The sequence below is a fragment of the Carica papaya genome, chromosome 4 (genome assembly GCF_054855325.1).
Source record: "Carica papaya isolate Zhongbai chromosome 4, ASM5485532v1, whole genome shotgun sequence".
Classification (NCBI taxonomy): Eukaryota; Viridiplantae; Streptophyta; class Magnoliopsida; order Brassicales; family Caricaceae; genus Carica; species Carica papaya.
In genome coordinates this window covers 9802712-9818543 of record NC_142312.1, presented here as the reverse complement: position 1 = coordinate 9818543, position 15832 = coordinate 9802712, and the positions used below count along the sequence as shown (strand labels likewise).

The 15832-nt window shown below is 35.2% G+C and overlaps 1 protein-coding gene across 3 annotated transcripts; it reads left to right on the top strand.

Annotated features, from left to right (window-relative positions):
• Positions 1-4409: 4409 nt before the first annotated feature.
• LOC110807188 (BTB/POZ domain-containing protein) lies at positions 4410-10113 on the top strand. 3 transcript variants are annotated; one of them, XR_002538415.2, is made up of 5 exons: positions 4410-5739; positions 6152-7134; positions 7955-8136; positions 8726-8872; positions 9373-10113. XR_002538415.2 is itself a non-coding variant. In XM_088217801.1 (3 exons), exons 1-2 carry the CDS (start codon positions 4738-4740, stop codon positions 7091-7093), a joined length of 1944 nt encoding a protein of 647 aa, XP_088073927.1. In that variant the 5' UTR covers positions 4410-4737; the 3' UTR covers positions 7094-7134; positions 7955-8478. The 3 variants fall into 3 exon arrangements, 1 of the variants encoding a protein (XP_088073927.1); XR_002538414.2 differs by lacking the exon at positions 9373-10113 and having other exon boundaries at positions 8726-9019; XM_088217801.1 differs by lacking the exons at positions 8726-8872; positions 9373-10113 and having other exon boundaries at positions 7955-8478.
• The last annotated feature ends 5719 nt before the right edge of the window (positions 10114-15832 follow it).

Genomic DNA, 15832 nt, shown 5'->3' with positions numbered 1-15832 from the left:
CCTCTGCAAAGATAGATGGGTTTAGTCTCTCGTACCTCTTAACGTAGTCTGGGTCCATCATGGGTAGAACTAGTTCCCGTGAAAGAGGGACTGCATTATGTTGAGGAGGGATCGGGTGGCCTTATCGCGACACCTAGTTGTATGGTGGGGACACCAGATTGTACTGTGGTGGTGTCGGATGATATAGTGGATAAGCAGGACTGTATCAAGGTGACACTAGATCTTCTCATTGAGGGGTGGCTCATACTGTGGCAGTGGGGGATAGTCAGACATCTCCCTCCTCTCTTTCCGGGTTTGTTGGGCAGAGATAAGTCTCTCCAACATCTCGAAAAGTCGATCAACATCCTCTCAAAGTGACCCATCCCAGGCTACTCGGTTTAGTAGGGTCTTCCTCTCTTCATATACGTGTACTTGCATTTCACAAGAAAGGGTTGAGTGTCGAGTTGTATTTTAGTATTTTAAATCTCTGTATAAGAAATGGTTTCGAGGAACACAGCTATGATACCAACTATAAAAGTCCAAAGCCAAAGATATTGGAAATATTGAATTATAGCAACTATAAGTGGAAGCAATTTAGAATCTAGGATTTACATTCCTTACATAGTGAATTAGGATGCCTAATAGGGTTACGGAAATGTCTATTTTTTCAGTAGTTCATTGTAATAAAATAAATAATTAAAACAAATAAAATAAAAATTATATGGGGTTAACCTCTACTAGGCAACTCTGATGGGGTATGAGAGGTAACCTTTATTCATAACCCTCATACTGTTCAAGATCTGGATCATGGTCTTCTTGATATGAAATAGTTAAATAGAAAAATAAGGTACACTATCCTAATAAGAATATCACACTCATCATTGATACAGAAAACTGAAGGTTGGTAAAAAATCATAAAACCACCAATGAAGTCATTTACTTTCTTAAGTAAATTTATTTAATATAAAAATCGTAATTTCATACTTACCCTTATGAGTCTCCAAAACCGACCTATGAAGACAATAATCTAAATAATATTGTGATTTCATATTCAAATGATCAATAACAGCAAACTACCTTTTTACCTGCTTACCAGTACCCCTGAGGGTCCATAGGGATCCCCCCAATGTATGTACCCAATATCCAAGTTATCGATTAACCGGTCGTCCCCATAACACGTTTGGTAATGAACACCAAAGATACTACCACCTCAATACTCCATCTAGTATGATGGTGAATTATATATCCCAACTCTTTTCGATATGGGACTTCTCAACCCCGTTCGATTGAGCTAATGCCCACGATAAGGTTTTTCCCATGTACTGGGTCCTTACACCCTTTCCCAAGGTACTCGGTAAGTCTTTCATACATAGATTCCAATCATTAACCAATCACCAAATCACATACCAACATCATTTTTTTACTAATCAACAGTAAGTCACGTAAATAGACAACACGTAAATAAAAAAATATGATTAGGATATTTATTTGCAAACAAATCAACAGATGATGATAATGCAGGTAGATAAACTAAATAATCGAGAAAGCAATTAAAATCAATAATTTAAGCAAACGATATAACAATAAGCATTTTAGGGAGTATAGGAGAAAATAAACAACAAGCTAGGGCAATTATACACTGATCGGTTCCGGCTCCACTAATGACCTGTAATTAATTTTTAAAATTTTCTAATTTTTAATGTTATTGATTATTAAACTTTAATTTACCATAACGAGGAAAATGGTAAGAGATTCTTACCTCACATTGATATCCAAAATACTGTACTTTTTACAGTGTCTCCTAGCAGTTCCCGAGTTTCTTGAATTTTTTAACTGAAAATTAAAAAATACCCGTCGCATATATAAAAATATCACAAACGGCCAAAATAACCATTTAAAATTTTTTCGGCCAATTTAGGATTCTCGCACCGGTCGCCGCCGTCCATGGCAACGATTCCTCTCGACCTAGTCATTTTTTGCCAGTTCAGTCCGATTTTTGCTAGTTTTGCATGGAAACCTGCAAAAAACCAAGTTAAGGGGTCTCTGTTGGTCGGAAAAGGCAAAAATCGAAACCCTACAGGCGGAAGGGTCTCCGAGTGCAGCGGTTCTGCCGTTCCTTTTTCACGACCGGGGTTCTCCTTCAGCTAACCTGCACCATGAAAGGACGAGGAACATAATGGCCAAAAAGTCGAGGGAAACGAAAAATGAGAAGGGGCTCATCAGAGGAGGTTTTGGATTTCAGCCACGGTAGCTCGGCCGAGCTTCGCTAGTATTTTTCGGCTCATCCGTCGACTTTTTGGCTTCGATATGGGTGTGGGTAGGTTTAGAATCAAATTTTGAACGAATAAGGGAAAACAAATACCTGTTTGGCATCGATGGTGGCTCTGGTGCGGCGATGACGACTGTCACTTTTTTTTCGGCTGCCCTTCTTCTTCTTCTCCGGCGAGGAACTGGTGCGGTTAGGGTTAGGATTTCTTGGAACACAAGGTCTAAATACCCTCCCCAAGTTGATCTGGACTGTCCGTGCAAGGACACGCGACCCTCTCCTATCCGTTGGATCCCTCTTATTCAGGGACTGAATCTGAACTACACAATCGGATTGAATATGACCATTCGATCGTGCCTAAAGAGAAACACATCTGGGCCGTCTGTGTGCGCAGGATGCGATCTGGGCTGTCAGATTCGCTTACACGCGGATCGCCTGCGTGGCCTTCCATGTGGAATCGGTGTCAGCGTGTTTGTCACGTGGCATTTTCTGAGTCGCTGTTGCCGTTGTCGTTGACGTGGCCGTCCTACATGGTCGGATTTTTGTTTGTTGTGCGATTTTATCCTATGGTTTAAAAGTTTCTTTCAAAAACACCCATTTTATTCATGGTTTCATCTTTTTTTTTCTAGAATTGTTTTCAATCTCACAAAAATTTCACAAAAATAGAATAAAATAAAAATTAAATTATTTTAATATATTTATTTTATTAGTGTTGAACTTATTCCGAGCCTAATTTTCGGTTTCGGGTGTTACAATATGCATATATTGAATAAAAGTTTACAACTTTAACATGTGTTTTACAAAAATTAAAGAAAAAATAATTTAATATCGCGTGATTTAGTTTCTCTTTCTAAATTCATTATTTTTAAATTTTTATACTAATATAGCATTAACAATTTAATAATCACTTTATATAATTTTGTTAACTTTTTAGAGGACATTTATTCATATATATATATATATATATTTATAAAAATTATACATGGAATTCTAAAATTAAATAGATCAAAATTTAAAAAATAAAATGTTATAAAAATAGCAAAAAATTAGTAATCTCATATAAAATGACAAAAGATGATAATAAAATTATTTATACCGTGATACTATAGAAATAAATTAGATAACAAATACTTATATCATTTTATAGAAAGTTTTAATAATTAAATAAATAAAATATAAATAGTAGTACAAAATTTTCTCATAAACTTTTCTCTAACCTCTCAAAAAAGTCTCAAGGAATCATATAAGAGTGAGAAAGAGAGAGAATATGATAAGAAATAAGAGAGAGAGAGAGATTGACATTAATAGTTATAGTAATGTATGCAAGGAGATGTTAATCTATTAGTAGGAAGCAAAAACAAATCAAATTGTAGAAAGTTTTATAAATCATGTTGTCAGGTTGTAAGAAGTTCTTTATTTTTATTGATAAATGCATAAACTAATAACATTAAAAAAGTTCACGAGTTATTTCATAAACTATGTAAGAGTATAAACCAAGATACATATTTTTAAGAAAATTAAACCTAAAACATTGATTTTTTTTTTGTTTGTAAAATCCAAGAAAATCAACAAAAATAAAGAATATATCAAATATACTAATGGCTAAACATTGGGTGAAAAAAACTATGAGTAAAATTAACATATGTGCATAGTTCTAATATGTACATGTCTACTCAACATTTTATTAACAAATATTATGAGTAGAAAGAATACAATTTCAAAGGCCAACTACGAAGATAGTAAGATTAAAGACTACTAATCAATAAAAAAAGCTTCTTAAAGTAGATTTTGACTATATAAAGGTTCATTAAACTTTAGAATTAGATTTATCTCTAGTTATTTTATCATTTCAAAGGGAAAAAAAAAATAAAGTTAGATGATAACTAACATATATGTGAATAGGATAATATTTGATTATAAATGAATGTTTTATGATGGATAAGCAACTACAAAGTTTTAGGTCAAATATTAAAATTTCCAAAATGATTAAACTTTATAATTTAAAAAAAAAAAAAAAAAAAACATGGCACTGATTGATGAGTAATAAGTAAGCATGAGTGTGCTGATGAAACCAACAATTTTAGATTGAGAAAAAGAAAAAAAAAAAAATAAAATACAAATCTTGAAAAAGAAAATAAAATAAAAGTGGCAATAGCAACAAAATAAAAAGTGCAGCCAGCAAACCCTCCCCCTCTCCCTTGCTGCCTTCTTCCCCTTCTTCCTTTTCCATCTTCAAGACTGACATGGATATTTGATCCCTCTCTCTCTTTCTTCACATTGAATGCACTCTGTGTCCTTTTACTCTCATTCACCTCATATCTCTTCCTCGTATGCACCGCCATTTTTGTTTACTCTCTCCTGTCTCTTTATGCCTTATCATCTTTTTATCTAATTTTCATCATCCTCACTTCTCCTAAGCTTCTGCTACAGGACAATCAAACGCAAGCTTAAAAACTTAAACCCATTACCTTGGTTTTAGCACCCTTCATTTCATGGCAACCACTACTACAACCACAACACAACTCAAAATCCAAAACCACCTCTCCAAACCCAAACGCCGCAAGTGCAAAGAAACAACCATCTCCTCCTCTGCTACTCCTAACAATAACAATCATAACACAACCGACTGTGTGAACCGGAAACTTGACCCGCCCACCATTGTTTCTCCCCAAGATTCCTGGTGCTGTCCGGCTTCCAAGCCTCTCACACCTGCAGCACCGCCCCCTCCTTCACCCCCACCGCCTCGACGTTCTCCCACAATCACTATCCACCAACCCCAGCCTGACTCCTTACCATCTTCGCCGTCTGATTCTCCATCGACCTTCAAGATCCGTTTCTCTCCTGGAAGTCTTTCGCCAGTAATGGATTTCACAGTGTCGACGACAAATGGTCAGTCTTCTAATGATTCCTTCCCTTCCAGCTTCACTAAGTTCAACTCTGCGCTCTCCGCGGGACTCTTGAATCCAATGTCTCCGCCACCCCCGCCCGACAAGACTCGATCCAGTCCAACCCTTTTCGAGATGATGGCCAGCGAACCCGACATCAACCTAAGGACACAGACCCAGATCTCACAGTCCAACAATACCGCTGTTACAACCCAAAAAACGCCGACCCAGGTTGTCCTTTCGGCTCAGGATAAGCAAGCACTGACCATGCAGCGAATATCGGACCTTTTGGGGATTCGAAGCCCCGGGAACCAGTTTAACGACCCGATATCCAGCGATATCAAGCTTACCCTGAGCTCGAAGGATGGGATTAGTGTTTCCATGAATGTGCATAAGCACATCCTTGTGGCTCACAGTAGGTTTTTCGCTGTCAAGCTATCGGATCGGTGGGCAAAGCAGGAGAGGCCATCCTCTCAGCCGTACATTGTGGAGATTGCGGATTGTGATGACGTGGAGGTTTATATCGAGACCTTGAGGTTGATGTATTGTAATGATCTGAGGAAGAAGCTTATGAGGGAAGATGTGCCCAGAGTTCTTGGGATTTTGAAGGTAATCTATCATTTTAGCGGTTTTTTCGTTATTATTATTTTCCTCATTTGTGGTTAGGAATTTATGCCCTTTTGTGTTTATACAGACGTCGAAACCGTATAAAAAACTTGTAGCGGATAGAAATTAGAAGTTTTGAATTTCTGAGTTATGATTGCTTGAGACAATAGGAAACGTGAATCCCATTTTATGGCTGAGCGGAGCTTTATGCTTTGCCTAGCCGACTAAAATGTTGAATATCTTTTTTGCTTGATCTTTTGACCAAACCCAGAAGTAGAATCCTACCAAGTTGTGATATGTACTCTTGTATTACTTTCCATCTAAAACATTTTTCTTATTAAGATACATTGTCTGCAAGGAGAAAAGGAGTGGTTTTAATTGGAGGCTGAACTGTTTGGTCTCGTGGTGTTTTTAGGTTTCAGCAGCTATTGGTTTTGATGCTGGGGTTTTATCCTGTTTGGAGTACTTAGAAGCTGCGCCATGGGCTGAGGATGAAGAGGAGAAAGTTGCTTTGTTGCTATCGGAGCTACGGCTTGAAAATGTTGGGGCTGGGGAAGTTTTAAAGAGGGTTTCTGTTGAAGTTACTAATGGAACTGAAGATGGTAATGACAATGAAGAAGTGCTTCTCAAGCTTTTACATGTAGTTCTTGAAGGCAAAGATGAAAAGGCAAGGCGTGAGATGAAAGGATTAGTATCAAAAATGCTTCGTGAGAATTCATGTCAAAACGATCTTCGTAAGGAGTCATTGTACTCGGCTTGTGATGCGTGTTTGCAATTGCTTCGTTGCCATTTTCTCCAGGCAGCAGCTTCTGACTTGAAGGACGTGGCTCAGATTGCAAGACAAGCAGATAATTTGCAGTGGATTTTGGATATTTTGATCGATAGACAAATTGCAGAGGATTTTCTGAAAATTTGGGCTTCTCAGTCTGAGTTATCAGAAGCACATTCAAAAGTTCCAGCTGTTCATAGGTACGAGGTTAGCAGAGTTACTGCCAGGCTATTTGTTGGAATTGGGAAAGGCCAATTGCTGGCTTCGAAGGATTTGAGGTGCTTGCTTCTACAGACATGGTTGGTACCATTTTATGATGATTTTGGGTGGATGAGGAGGGCATCAAAAGGCCTTGATCGACATTTAATTGAGGATGGTCTTAGTAATACAATTCTCACTCTGCCTCTAGCTTGGCAACAGGAAATTTTGCTTTCTTGGTTTAATAGATTCTTGAACTCTGGTGAAGATTGTCCCAATATACAGAGAGGCTTTGAAGTTTGGTGGAGAAGGGCCTTCTGGAAACGAAGTGGTGAACAGGAGCGGCCAAGACAGTTAAGAATTACAACTGCAACAATTCAGAATCCTTAGATCTTTCCTCTGACACTGCCAAAAATCATGCTCCCTTATGGGTCTGTTACATTTTCTTCTTTACGACAGTTCTAAGCTAATGGTTCTTTCCTTTGTTTTCCATTTTCTTCCATTCTAAACCAGTGCTGGCAATTGTTTATGGAGAAGCTTGAGTTTGACATGCTGGATTATGTGTTCTGTTCAAACTGGATGTAACTAGGTTTAGCTTGGAAGAAGACTGCAATATTTGGGTGCGAGTTACTCAATAAAAACTTGAAAAAACAATAGAAATGGCTTCTTCTTAGTTCACGTTGCTGCTTTTCTTTTGGCTCTAATAACATACTGCAATGCTTGACCTAAATTTTCTCTGTTAAGGATATTGCAATTTTCACCTTCAGTGAACTTTTATTTGCGGAGCACCAGGAATTAGTTTGAATTTCCTTTAACAGGATTGGACAATAGCAGTCTACCTCTCTTCGGATTGAAGAGTCATTTTCTTGAATTTCTCAGGATTTTTCGGAGTGGTTTTCTTTGAAATTGTCAGGATATTTCTGATTGTTCTCTTCTATTAATATTATCTACGTTATCTGAATTGTTCTAAAAACTTTTAGCTATTTTAGAATTCTTTTAATTAGGTGAAATCCAGTTCATCGAATTATCTTCTGGTATTTTATTACAATTTTGAGAAACATATGCTCTGAACAATAAACATGGCTCAGTCCTAGGCAGGAAGTCTCCGTAATTGTTCAAGTTATTTGTTATAGACATTTGGAAAACTTTGGGCTACCAGATCTTGTATGGCTGCATGTTAAGAAAGCTGGTAGATTCACAGTAGTTGGTTGAATAATTGAAGGTCTGAGTGTCACTTCTACGTTTTTGCAGAGTGTCAGAGCTAAAGATTGCTCTTTGGTGGTTGGTGGTAAATTTTTGGGAGGATCCTGGAATTGGGATACATAACTTTTGAAATGAGCTTTTGGTTTGAGGCATATATAACACATTAAAGATTCAACTTTGGCTGATCCTGGTTCTAGCTGGGTTTTGCTCTACCTCGCTGGACATTGCAGGTGAGTTAATGGATTTCTAGTCTGATTGCTGATATGAATACCTATACAACTAATGTTGAAGATAAGATGGATGATAACTACTTTGAGGAGCTGATAAATATTTATCTCGGTGGTATTTGTAACCCGGTTGGAATTCTTTGTGTCTCTTATTCTGTGTGTTTGTTAGCTAGCTGATAGAGCTAGGGAATGACTTGTGTGGGAATAATATTCTAGGGATAACCTCTTCAATCCAATGCAGTATGATTTCCTTTACACCTTAGGAATAACATACATGGTGATCTAGACCGTGAATGTATATACATCAATATTCTTTCCTTCTTAGTTGATGATTTTTGTTATGAAGCTTGAATATTCTCATCAAAACATCTGGCTAAAACATACTGGAGACCCTTTATTCTTTCCTCGGATTTGTTCAAAAACTTGGAATCTGGTAGATTGTTAGTCTTATCAAGGCGGATTGAATTTCTGTGAGATTTGTATATTAGTCTATTTGGTTTTATTCTTTCCTCTGATTTGTTTAAAAATTAACGTGGTAGTTTCAACCGATGAGGCTGCATTAATTTGTGAGATTTATATCTTCCTTATGTAGGTGTATTTGTTCATATATAGTATACAGACCAAGAGTTTCCACTGCATGGAAATTTTACAACATCACCTAGGCTTCATGCTGCGCTAGGGAAGGGGTAGGTGGCACTTTTTGGGAGTGCCATGTGTCCATAATAATCTATTATACCAGGTGTGTTGACCGTTTGTATACAACGTTAGGGAGTATTTATATGTTCATATAATAATCTATTATACCAGGTGTATTGACTCTTTATACAATGTTAGGGAGTTTTTACATGAGTATTATGTAATGTTATTTAATTATTATATCGTATTATTTAGTTATTTCCCAAATAATTAAAAAATGTGAAAAAAATTATTATGTAATACATATTAAAGATCAATATATACAGACACATTCCATAAGCTAATAAATTCAGTATATAATAAAAATAATTACATTTGTGCAAATTTTATAATGAACAGAAGATAAAAAATATTATAGCAAATTAAGTTTAGCAAGACATTAAATACTAAAAGCTAATTATAGAGGTAATAATAATCAGCATTTTCTTCTTTCCCTCTTATCACTTTTTCGTCTTCCTAATTCTAACCTTGCAAATCCTTCCTCTCTGCTATGTCTTTTCCTCTCACTCTCACCCTTTTCCTCATTAAACCTGCAACTAAAAGAGAGAAAATGTTTGTTGCACCGCCATAAGAGAATGAAGAGGGAAAGAGGAAGAGGAGAAGAAGCCGAGTGGTTTTGTGGCGACACATTTGTGAGGGCAAAACAAAATCAACCTTGAGTCCGGAGTGGCAGCACCATCCCGGAGTCTGAACAAAATAGGAGCTACTCTGTTTATGTGAGTGAGGCAGAGGAGCTACTCAGTTCACATTGTTAGAAACTGGGACCAAACCGGTTAGGGAACATGGAGAACGGCACTGGCAAGACTGAGGGCCTTAGCAAAAAGGTTGTTTCAAAACCATGGTAAATGACGTTTGGAATAAACCGGTGGAGAACAGCACTGCAAGTTACAGACTTTCCAAGAAGATTTTCAGACTTAAACAGGAGATTAAAAAATGGACAAAAGATGTGGGAATGAAGGAAGAAAACAGAATTAATGAATTAATGTAGGAGATGGATGTGCTTGACAGAATGGAGAGTAATTCTCGGCTGACGGCAGAAATCAACGAGAAAAGAAACAATTTGAGATTGGAACTTGCTAGCAGGCTACACAAAAATAGAGTAGCTCAGAAAATTTAACTGAATGTATGATTCAATTAGAGATTTAATTGTTAGACATCACTCACAAAAACAGAGTAGCTCAGAAAATATCTTTGTAATTTCACATATGGAGACGACATTCAGTTATTTATTTTCTGATTTTATGATTCAAGTAAATCTTTAAATGTAATGCTTAAAATTTCTCAGGTATGATGTCTAAGAAGATGATACATAAATTTTTATCTCCAAATTCCTAACTGGAAAACCTTTACTCTCTTTATCCTACATTAGTTTGGTATCAGAATTAAAAGAATTATATGCCTAAAAGTTCAAAACCTTAAGCCTAAACAACCTCAAACCATCTGAAGAAAAAGAAAACCAAAATCATAAAATTCTATAAATTCCAAACGGCCACCAGCTTTATTCACCAGCCATCCAGCCATTGCCCGTAGGTGATCGACACAGTCCCTATCACTACCTTCAGAAAGCCTTATTGGTGGACCCTTGAAGCCTTACCGTGAAACTCGACCAGAAATCGCGTCAATAATTGGCGTAAGCTCTCCTAGCCACTGGCTCTCGTGATCCCCTGCTTCTTCACAATTATCTGTCACACCGACCTTTGATTTGCAATCACCACCCCCAATTTGCTAAATTGCCATCATCAGGTGACTGAAAGCCAGTTCATGAACCACACATACGCTCAACCGCTAGTGCAACTTGTTCAATCCTCTACTGACTTCTTTGAAATTCGAGTTTGATGAGATTAAATTCTCCGATTGGTTCTAGCTCAAATAGATTAATAAGTTGCTAGTTAAAGAGAAATTTCAGGTTCAATAATAATATAAAAAACTAAATAAACCATAACACTAGTTACCAAGTTGCCCCTGATGTGGAAGACTATTTGATGTTTCCAATTCCAAGAAATATTATATTTCAACTCATAGAATCTGCTTCTAAGGATACATTTGAAGAAGTAAGTACAAAGAAGAATGCCCAAAAATGATGATTTAGCTCCTAGTGAACAAGTAATCTGTTAAGGTGCATATCATTAGACTCCAAAGTGGAAGAACAAGAAGAAACACCATGTTCCTATTACTCAAGATCTTTCCTCAAGAGACAACTCTATGAAAATCACACACAAGGAAGGATTTGATATACAATTGGCAAATATGTTGATTTCATCCTCCCACATACATTTTACACAACTAAACAATTGATGAAGGTTATACACAAAGTTGAAGGCTTTCTATTATTCACCATTTCAAAAATTGCTAATGAGTTTTCTCTAATTGGAGGAGATTGATGCTCAAGTGATATCTAAATAAATTCAAATTTGTAATTATATAAAATATAAAACTTTTACACTATTAAGAGTCTATCATTATAGCTTTAGTAACTTTAAAATTTATTACTGTTAGGATTTAATTTAATTTTAATCTTAATACATATCAATTAGATTTAGAAATGATTACAGGTTGGTTAGCCACTAACCCATCCCAACTTAATCCGAATAGACAATGTAAAAATTTATAATTACCGAAGTATGAGACAATTGTTAATAGAAAGTTATTAGCTTAGAATAGATACGAGATGAGTATAAATTAGTGATATACTCATCCTACTTTGCTATATATATGATTAATAAATACTTAATATTGTAAATTTATTATTAAGTAGTTTATATTTAAATATTATTTCAAAGTATATTTTATTTTCATTAACATTTAAAATTAATAATTAAGTTTTCATTTGAAATTAAAAAGATACTAAGTGAAGTGAGCAAAAAGTTTTGCTCGATGGACGATTATGAGTTTATGTATTTACTAGCGGGACAGTATATACTCATGTATACCTGCTTTGTATCCATTTTTAAAGAGATATAGTACATATTTTTTTAAAAAAATTGTATATACAAATAGTTCATGATCTTCATGTCTGAAAGTATCTTTTGTGCATTGCACGTTAAATGATTTTCAAAAATTATATTTCGAAAATAGTTTCTCACTTTTTACACATACATATTTCAAAAGTAATTCATATTACAACACTAAAATCTCTCTTTTTAATTATGAATGGTCCTTTGAGTAAATGCTTTTCTACAAAAATAAATATAAATAGTAAGTAAAGTAAAAGGTTATAAGTTCTAAGAATTTATTATTATTATTATTATTATTAAATATCTTATAATTGAATATATTGTAGATAGTGTAGATACATTACTGATCACAAGTTTTGTCACGGATCATGCTCCGTTTTATAGGCAATGATCGAATTTTATTTACTTAAATTATATAAACTTAAGTTAATTAAAATAACTTAATTTTATTAATTATAATAGAGTCACAAAAGTGTTAAATCCCTTAAATGTAAAACATAAACAAATGTACGAGACTCTAAATTTTATTTCTTGTATTACAACACAAAAGTACGAAATAATAACTTTAATCTTAAGAGTCTAGCTTCAAAAACTTTTCTTCATATCATCACTCACTTTGCAACGATATTTTCATTATCTGAAGGGTGATAAGGAGGATGAGATAAAATATCTCAATATGCAATATTAAGAAATCACGACATAGTACATATAATATATATTTTTTTTACACACAACAAAACATATATGATATACTTTTTGCAAAAATAGATATACGAATCAGAAAACAAATGTACAAATCAGAAAACATATTCACAATTGCATTATTGTATTCTTCATCACTATTATGGAGGATCATCAGTTACCATACATTATGCTTAGGTACACATATTTATCACTGGTTCTCCATATACTCGAACACAAAATGACATATATAAGTACCTTAAAACACTGCTACCCCCCAAACATGGAATGGTTAGGGCACACAGATCACACTGTTTCCCTATACACCTAAACACGGAACAATTATGTATGGGCACACACTTATCATTTTTCTAATACACTCGAACACTGAACAGTCATGTATGACCACATTGAAATCTAGTATAATGCAGGTGCTTTCAGAATAATTTTTTTCTATTATGAATGATACACACATATCAAAACAAATTCATAGTTGCTTCGTTGTATACTTCTTCCCTATTATAGAGGATCAACCAGTTACCATACATTATGCGTAGGTACACATACTTATCACTAATTTCCTATGTACTTAAATACAGAACGACATATATGAGTACCTTGAAATATTGCTACCTCGCCGAACACAGAACGGTTAGGACATGCAGATTAGACTGTTTCCGCATATACCAGAACAAGTAACAATTATGTATGGGTGCATACTTATCACTTCACCAATTCACCCGAATGCGAAATGGTGTGTATGACCACATTAAAACCTAGCATAACGCATGTACTCTAAAAAAAAAGAGCGAAGAAAATTCTAGTGTTTTTATTAATATATACTACCCTTTACAATAGCACTTGACTCAGTATATATAGGCCAAAGAAAATAAAGCTGTTGCAAAAAAAATAACAAGGCTTATACAAGGGATAAAGGAAAGGAGCTTCAAAAAATAAACTCCAAGAAATTAGCAGAATAATCTTCCATAATTTAGTCAATTGAATAATCATTTTTTATTAGAATAATCTTCAATTATTTAGTCAACTGAATAATATTTATTTTTTAGATTACCATCTTGAGCTGAAATTGTTCCACTTTCACATCTATTATCTCCTAATATATCTCAACTAATAAAGTTGTTGTTGTGAGTAAATTCATCCTTATGACTCCATAATTCATAAGACACCTTATCACTCAATTTACTCATATCTTTGTTGCTGGTACATGTCTCTACTGTGTTAATATCCCCTCCCAAACTGAGCCAAGTTTAGAGGCAAAGTTTGTTGTAAAAAGGAATAAAGGACAACCTTTGAAAAGGTTTAGTAAAGATGTCAACAAGTTATTTATCAGTGAAAACATGTTGGGTGACCAAAAGTCCAAGTGCAATGAATTCACTCACAAAATGATAGTCTAACTCGACATGTTTACTCTGATCATGAAACACAGAGTTATCTGTTATGTACAGAGCATTAAGATTGTCACAGTGGAGCGTAGGTAGAGAAGCAAGTGTAATACGAAGATTCTTAAGAATGTAAGTCAACTAAGTAATCTTTGCAGCAGTGTTAGTCATGGCAAGATACTTGGCTTTGGTACTGGAGCGTGAGATCATATGCTACTTCTTAGCGTACCACGAAATCATATTAGTTCCAAAAAAAGGTGCACTAGCCAGTATTAGAATGCCTCGTGGTGGGACACCCAATTCAATCAGCATATGAAAAAGCACAAAGATTGAGAGTATTATGTGAAGAAAGATGTAAACTAATGTTGATCATGCCTTTCACATATCAAAGTATATGTTGAACCATCTTTAAATGAGCAAGTGTAGGGGCATGCATGAATTGTGAAACATAGTTAACATTGTAAAAGAGGTCTGGTTGAGTGAGTGTAAGATATTGAAGTGCATCGACAATGCTTCGATAGTGGCGGGGGTCATCAAGGAGAATGTCATTTGATGGTGGTTTAAATTTTGTTTCTAGTGGTGTACTCATAGGCTTACAATCAACCATGTTGGATTGTTCAAGGATAGTGAGAGCATAGTGAGATTGGGACAAATGAAGTCCAGTGGATGTTTGTGCAATTTCAATGCCAAAAAAATAATGAACTGCTCCTAAATCTTTCATAGAAAATTTATTGCTTAAGAGTTGAATAAACATGGTAACAAGCTCAAGGGTTGATCCTGTAAGAAGTATGTCATCTACGTAAAGAAGCAAAATAAGTGAACCATGATTAGAATGAAAAATAAATAAAAATGGATTAGCCAGGCTATAAGAAAAACCATACTTAAGGAAAAAACTATTGAATCTATCGAACCAAGCACGAGGTGCCTGTTTGAGTCTATATAGAGAACGTTGAAGCTTGCACATATAATTTGGGTATTGAAAGTCTACCATACCAGGTGGTTATTGCATTTATATGTCTTCAGAGATATTACCATGCAAAAATTCATTCTTGATATCTAGTTGTCAGATTGGTTAATGTTTCATAACTGCAATAGACAATATCATACGAATGGTATCTAGTTTTATAATTGGAGATAATGTTTCAGTGTAATCTATGCCATTAATTTGATGATACCCTTTGGCATAAGTCGGGCCTTTAGATGGTCTAAAGTCCCATCTAATTTAAGTTTGGACTTGAAGACCCATTTAGAACTAATAATATGCATGTCTGGTGTGCAAGTAACTAATCTCCATGTATGATTTTGATGTAAGGTGGCTAGGTCTTCTTCCATTGATGCCTTCCAACCTAGATGTGACAAGGTTAATTTAATGGTTTGTGGTTAACGAGAAATGGTGGTTGACGAAGTGACAACTAATCATAATTAGAATTTGGCTTAACAATCCCAAGTTTGAGGCGAGTAACCATAGGATGTGATATTGATTCTTCTTGGGGTTGTTATGATTGACATGTTTGGGACGACTTAGGTACAGGCATGGATTGAGTGGGTAGTAATAATTTTGATTGCAATATGGGAGGTGACTCTGATGTAAGAGTCGGTGTGGACGACATAGATTGAGCATGAGAATTTGTGGTTGTGCTAGTAGATAGGATTGGTGAAATAACATTTGTTGGACACATATCTGGCACTGAGGATGAAGTATGCATACTAACCAACAGTAGAGGACTTAAGCACGGTGGTTCACTTGGTTGTGACAAAGGACCTGTATCAAGAGTAGAGTCAATATGTGGTAATCATGAGTCAAAAATACTAACATGTGATGTAGTAGGAGAATCGAAAGCCGATTTAAATGAAAAAGAATTCTCATTGAAAACATGACGAGAAATAAGAAATTTTTTACTACGAAGATGAAAACATTTGTATCCTTTATATATTTTTTACTATAACCTACATAAACACATAAGGTAG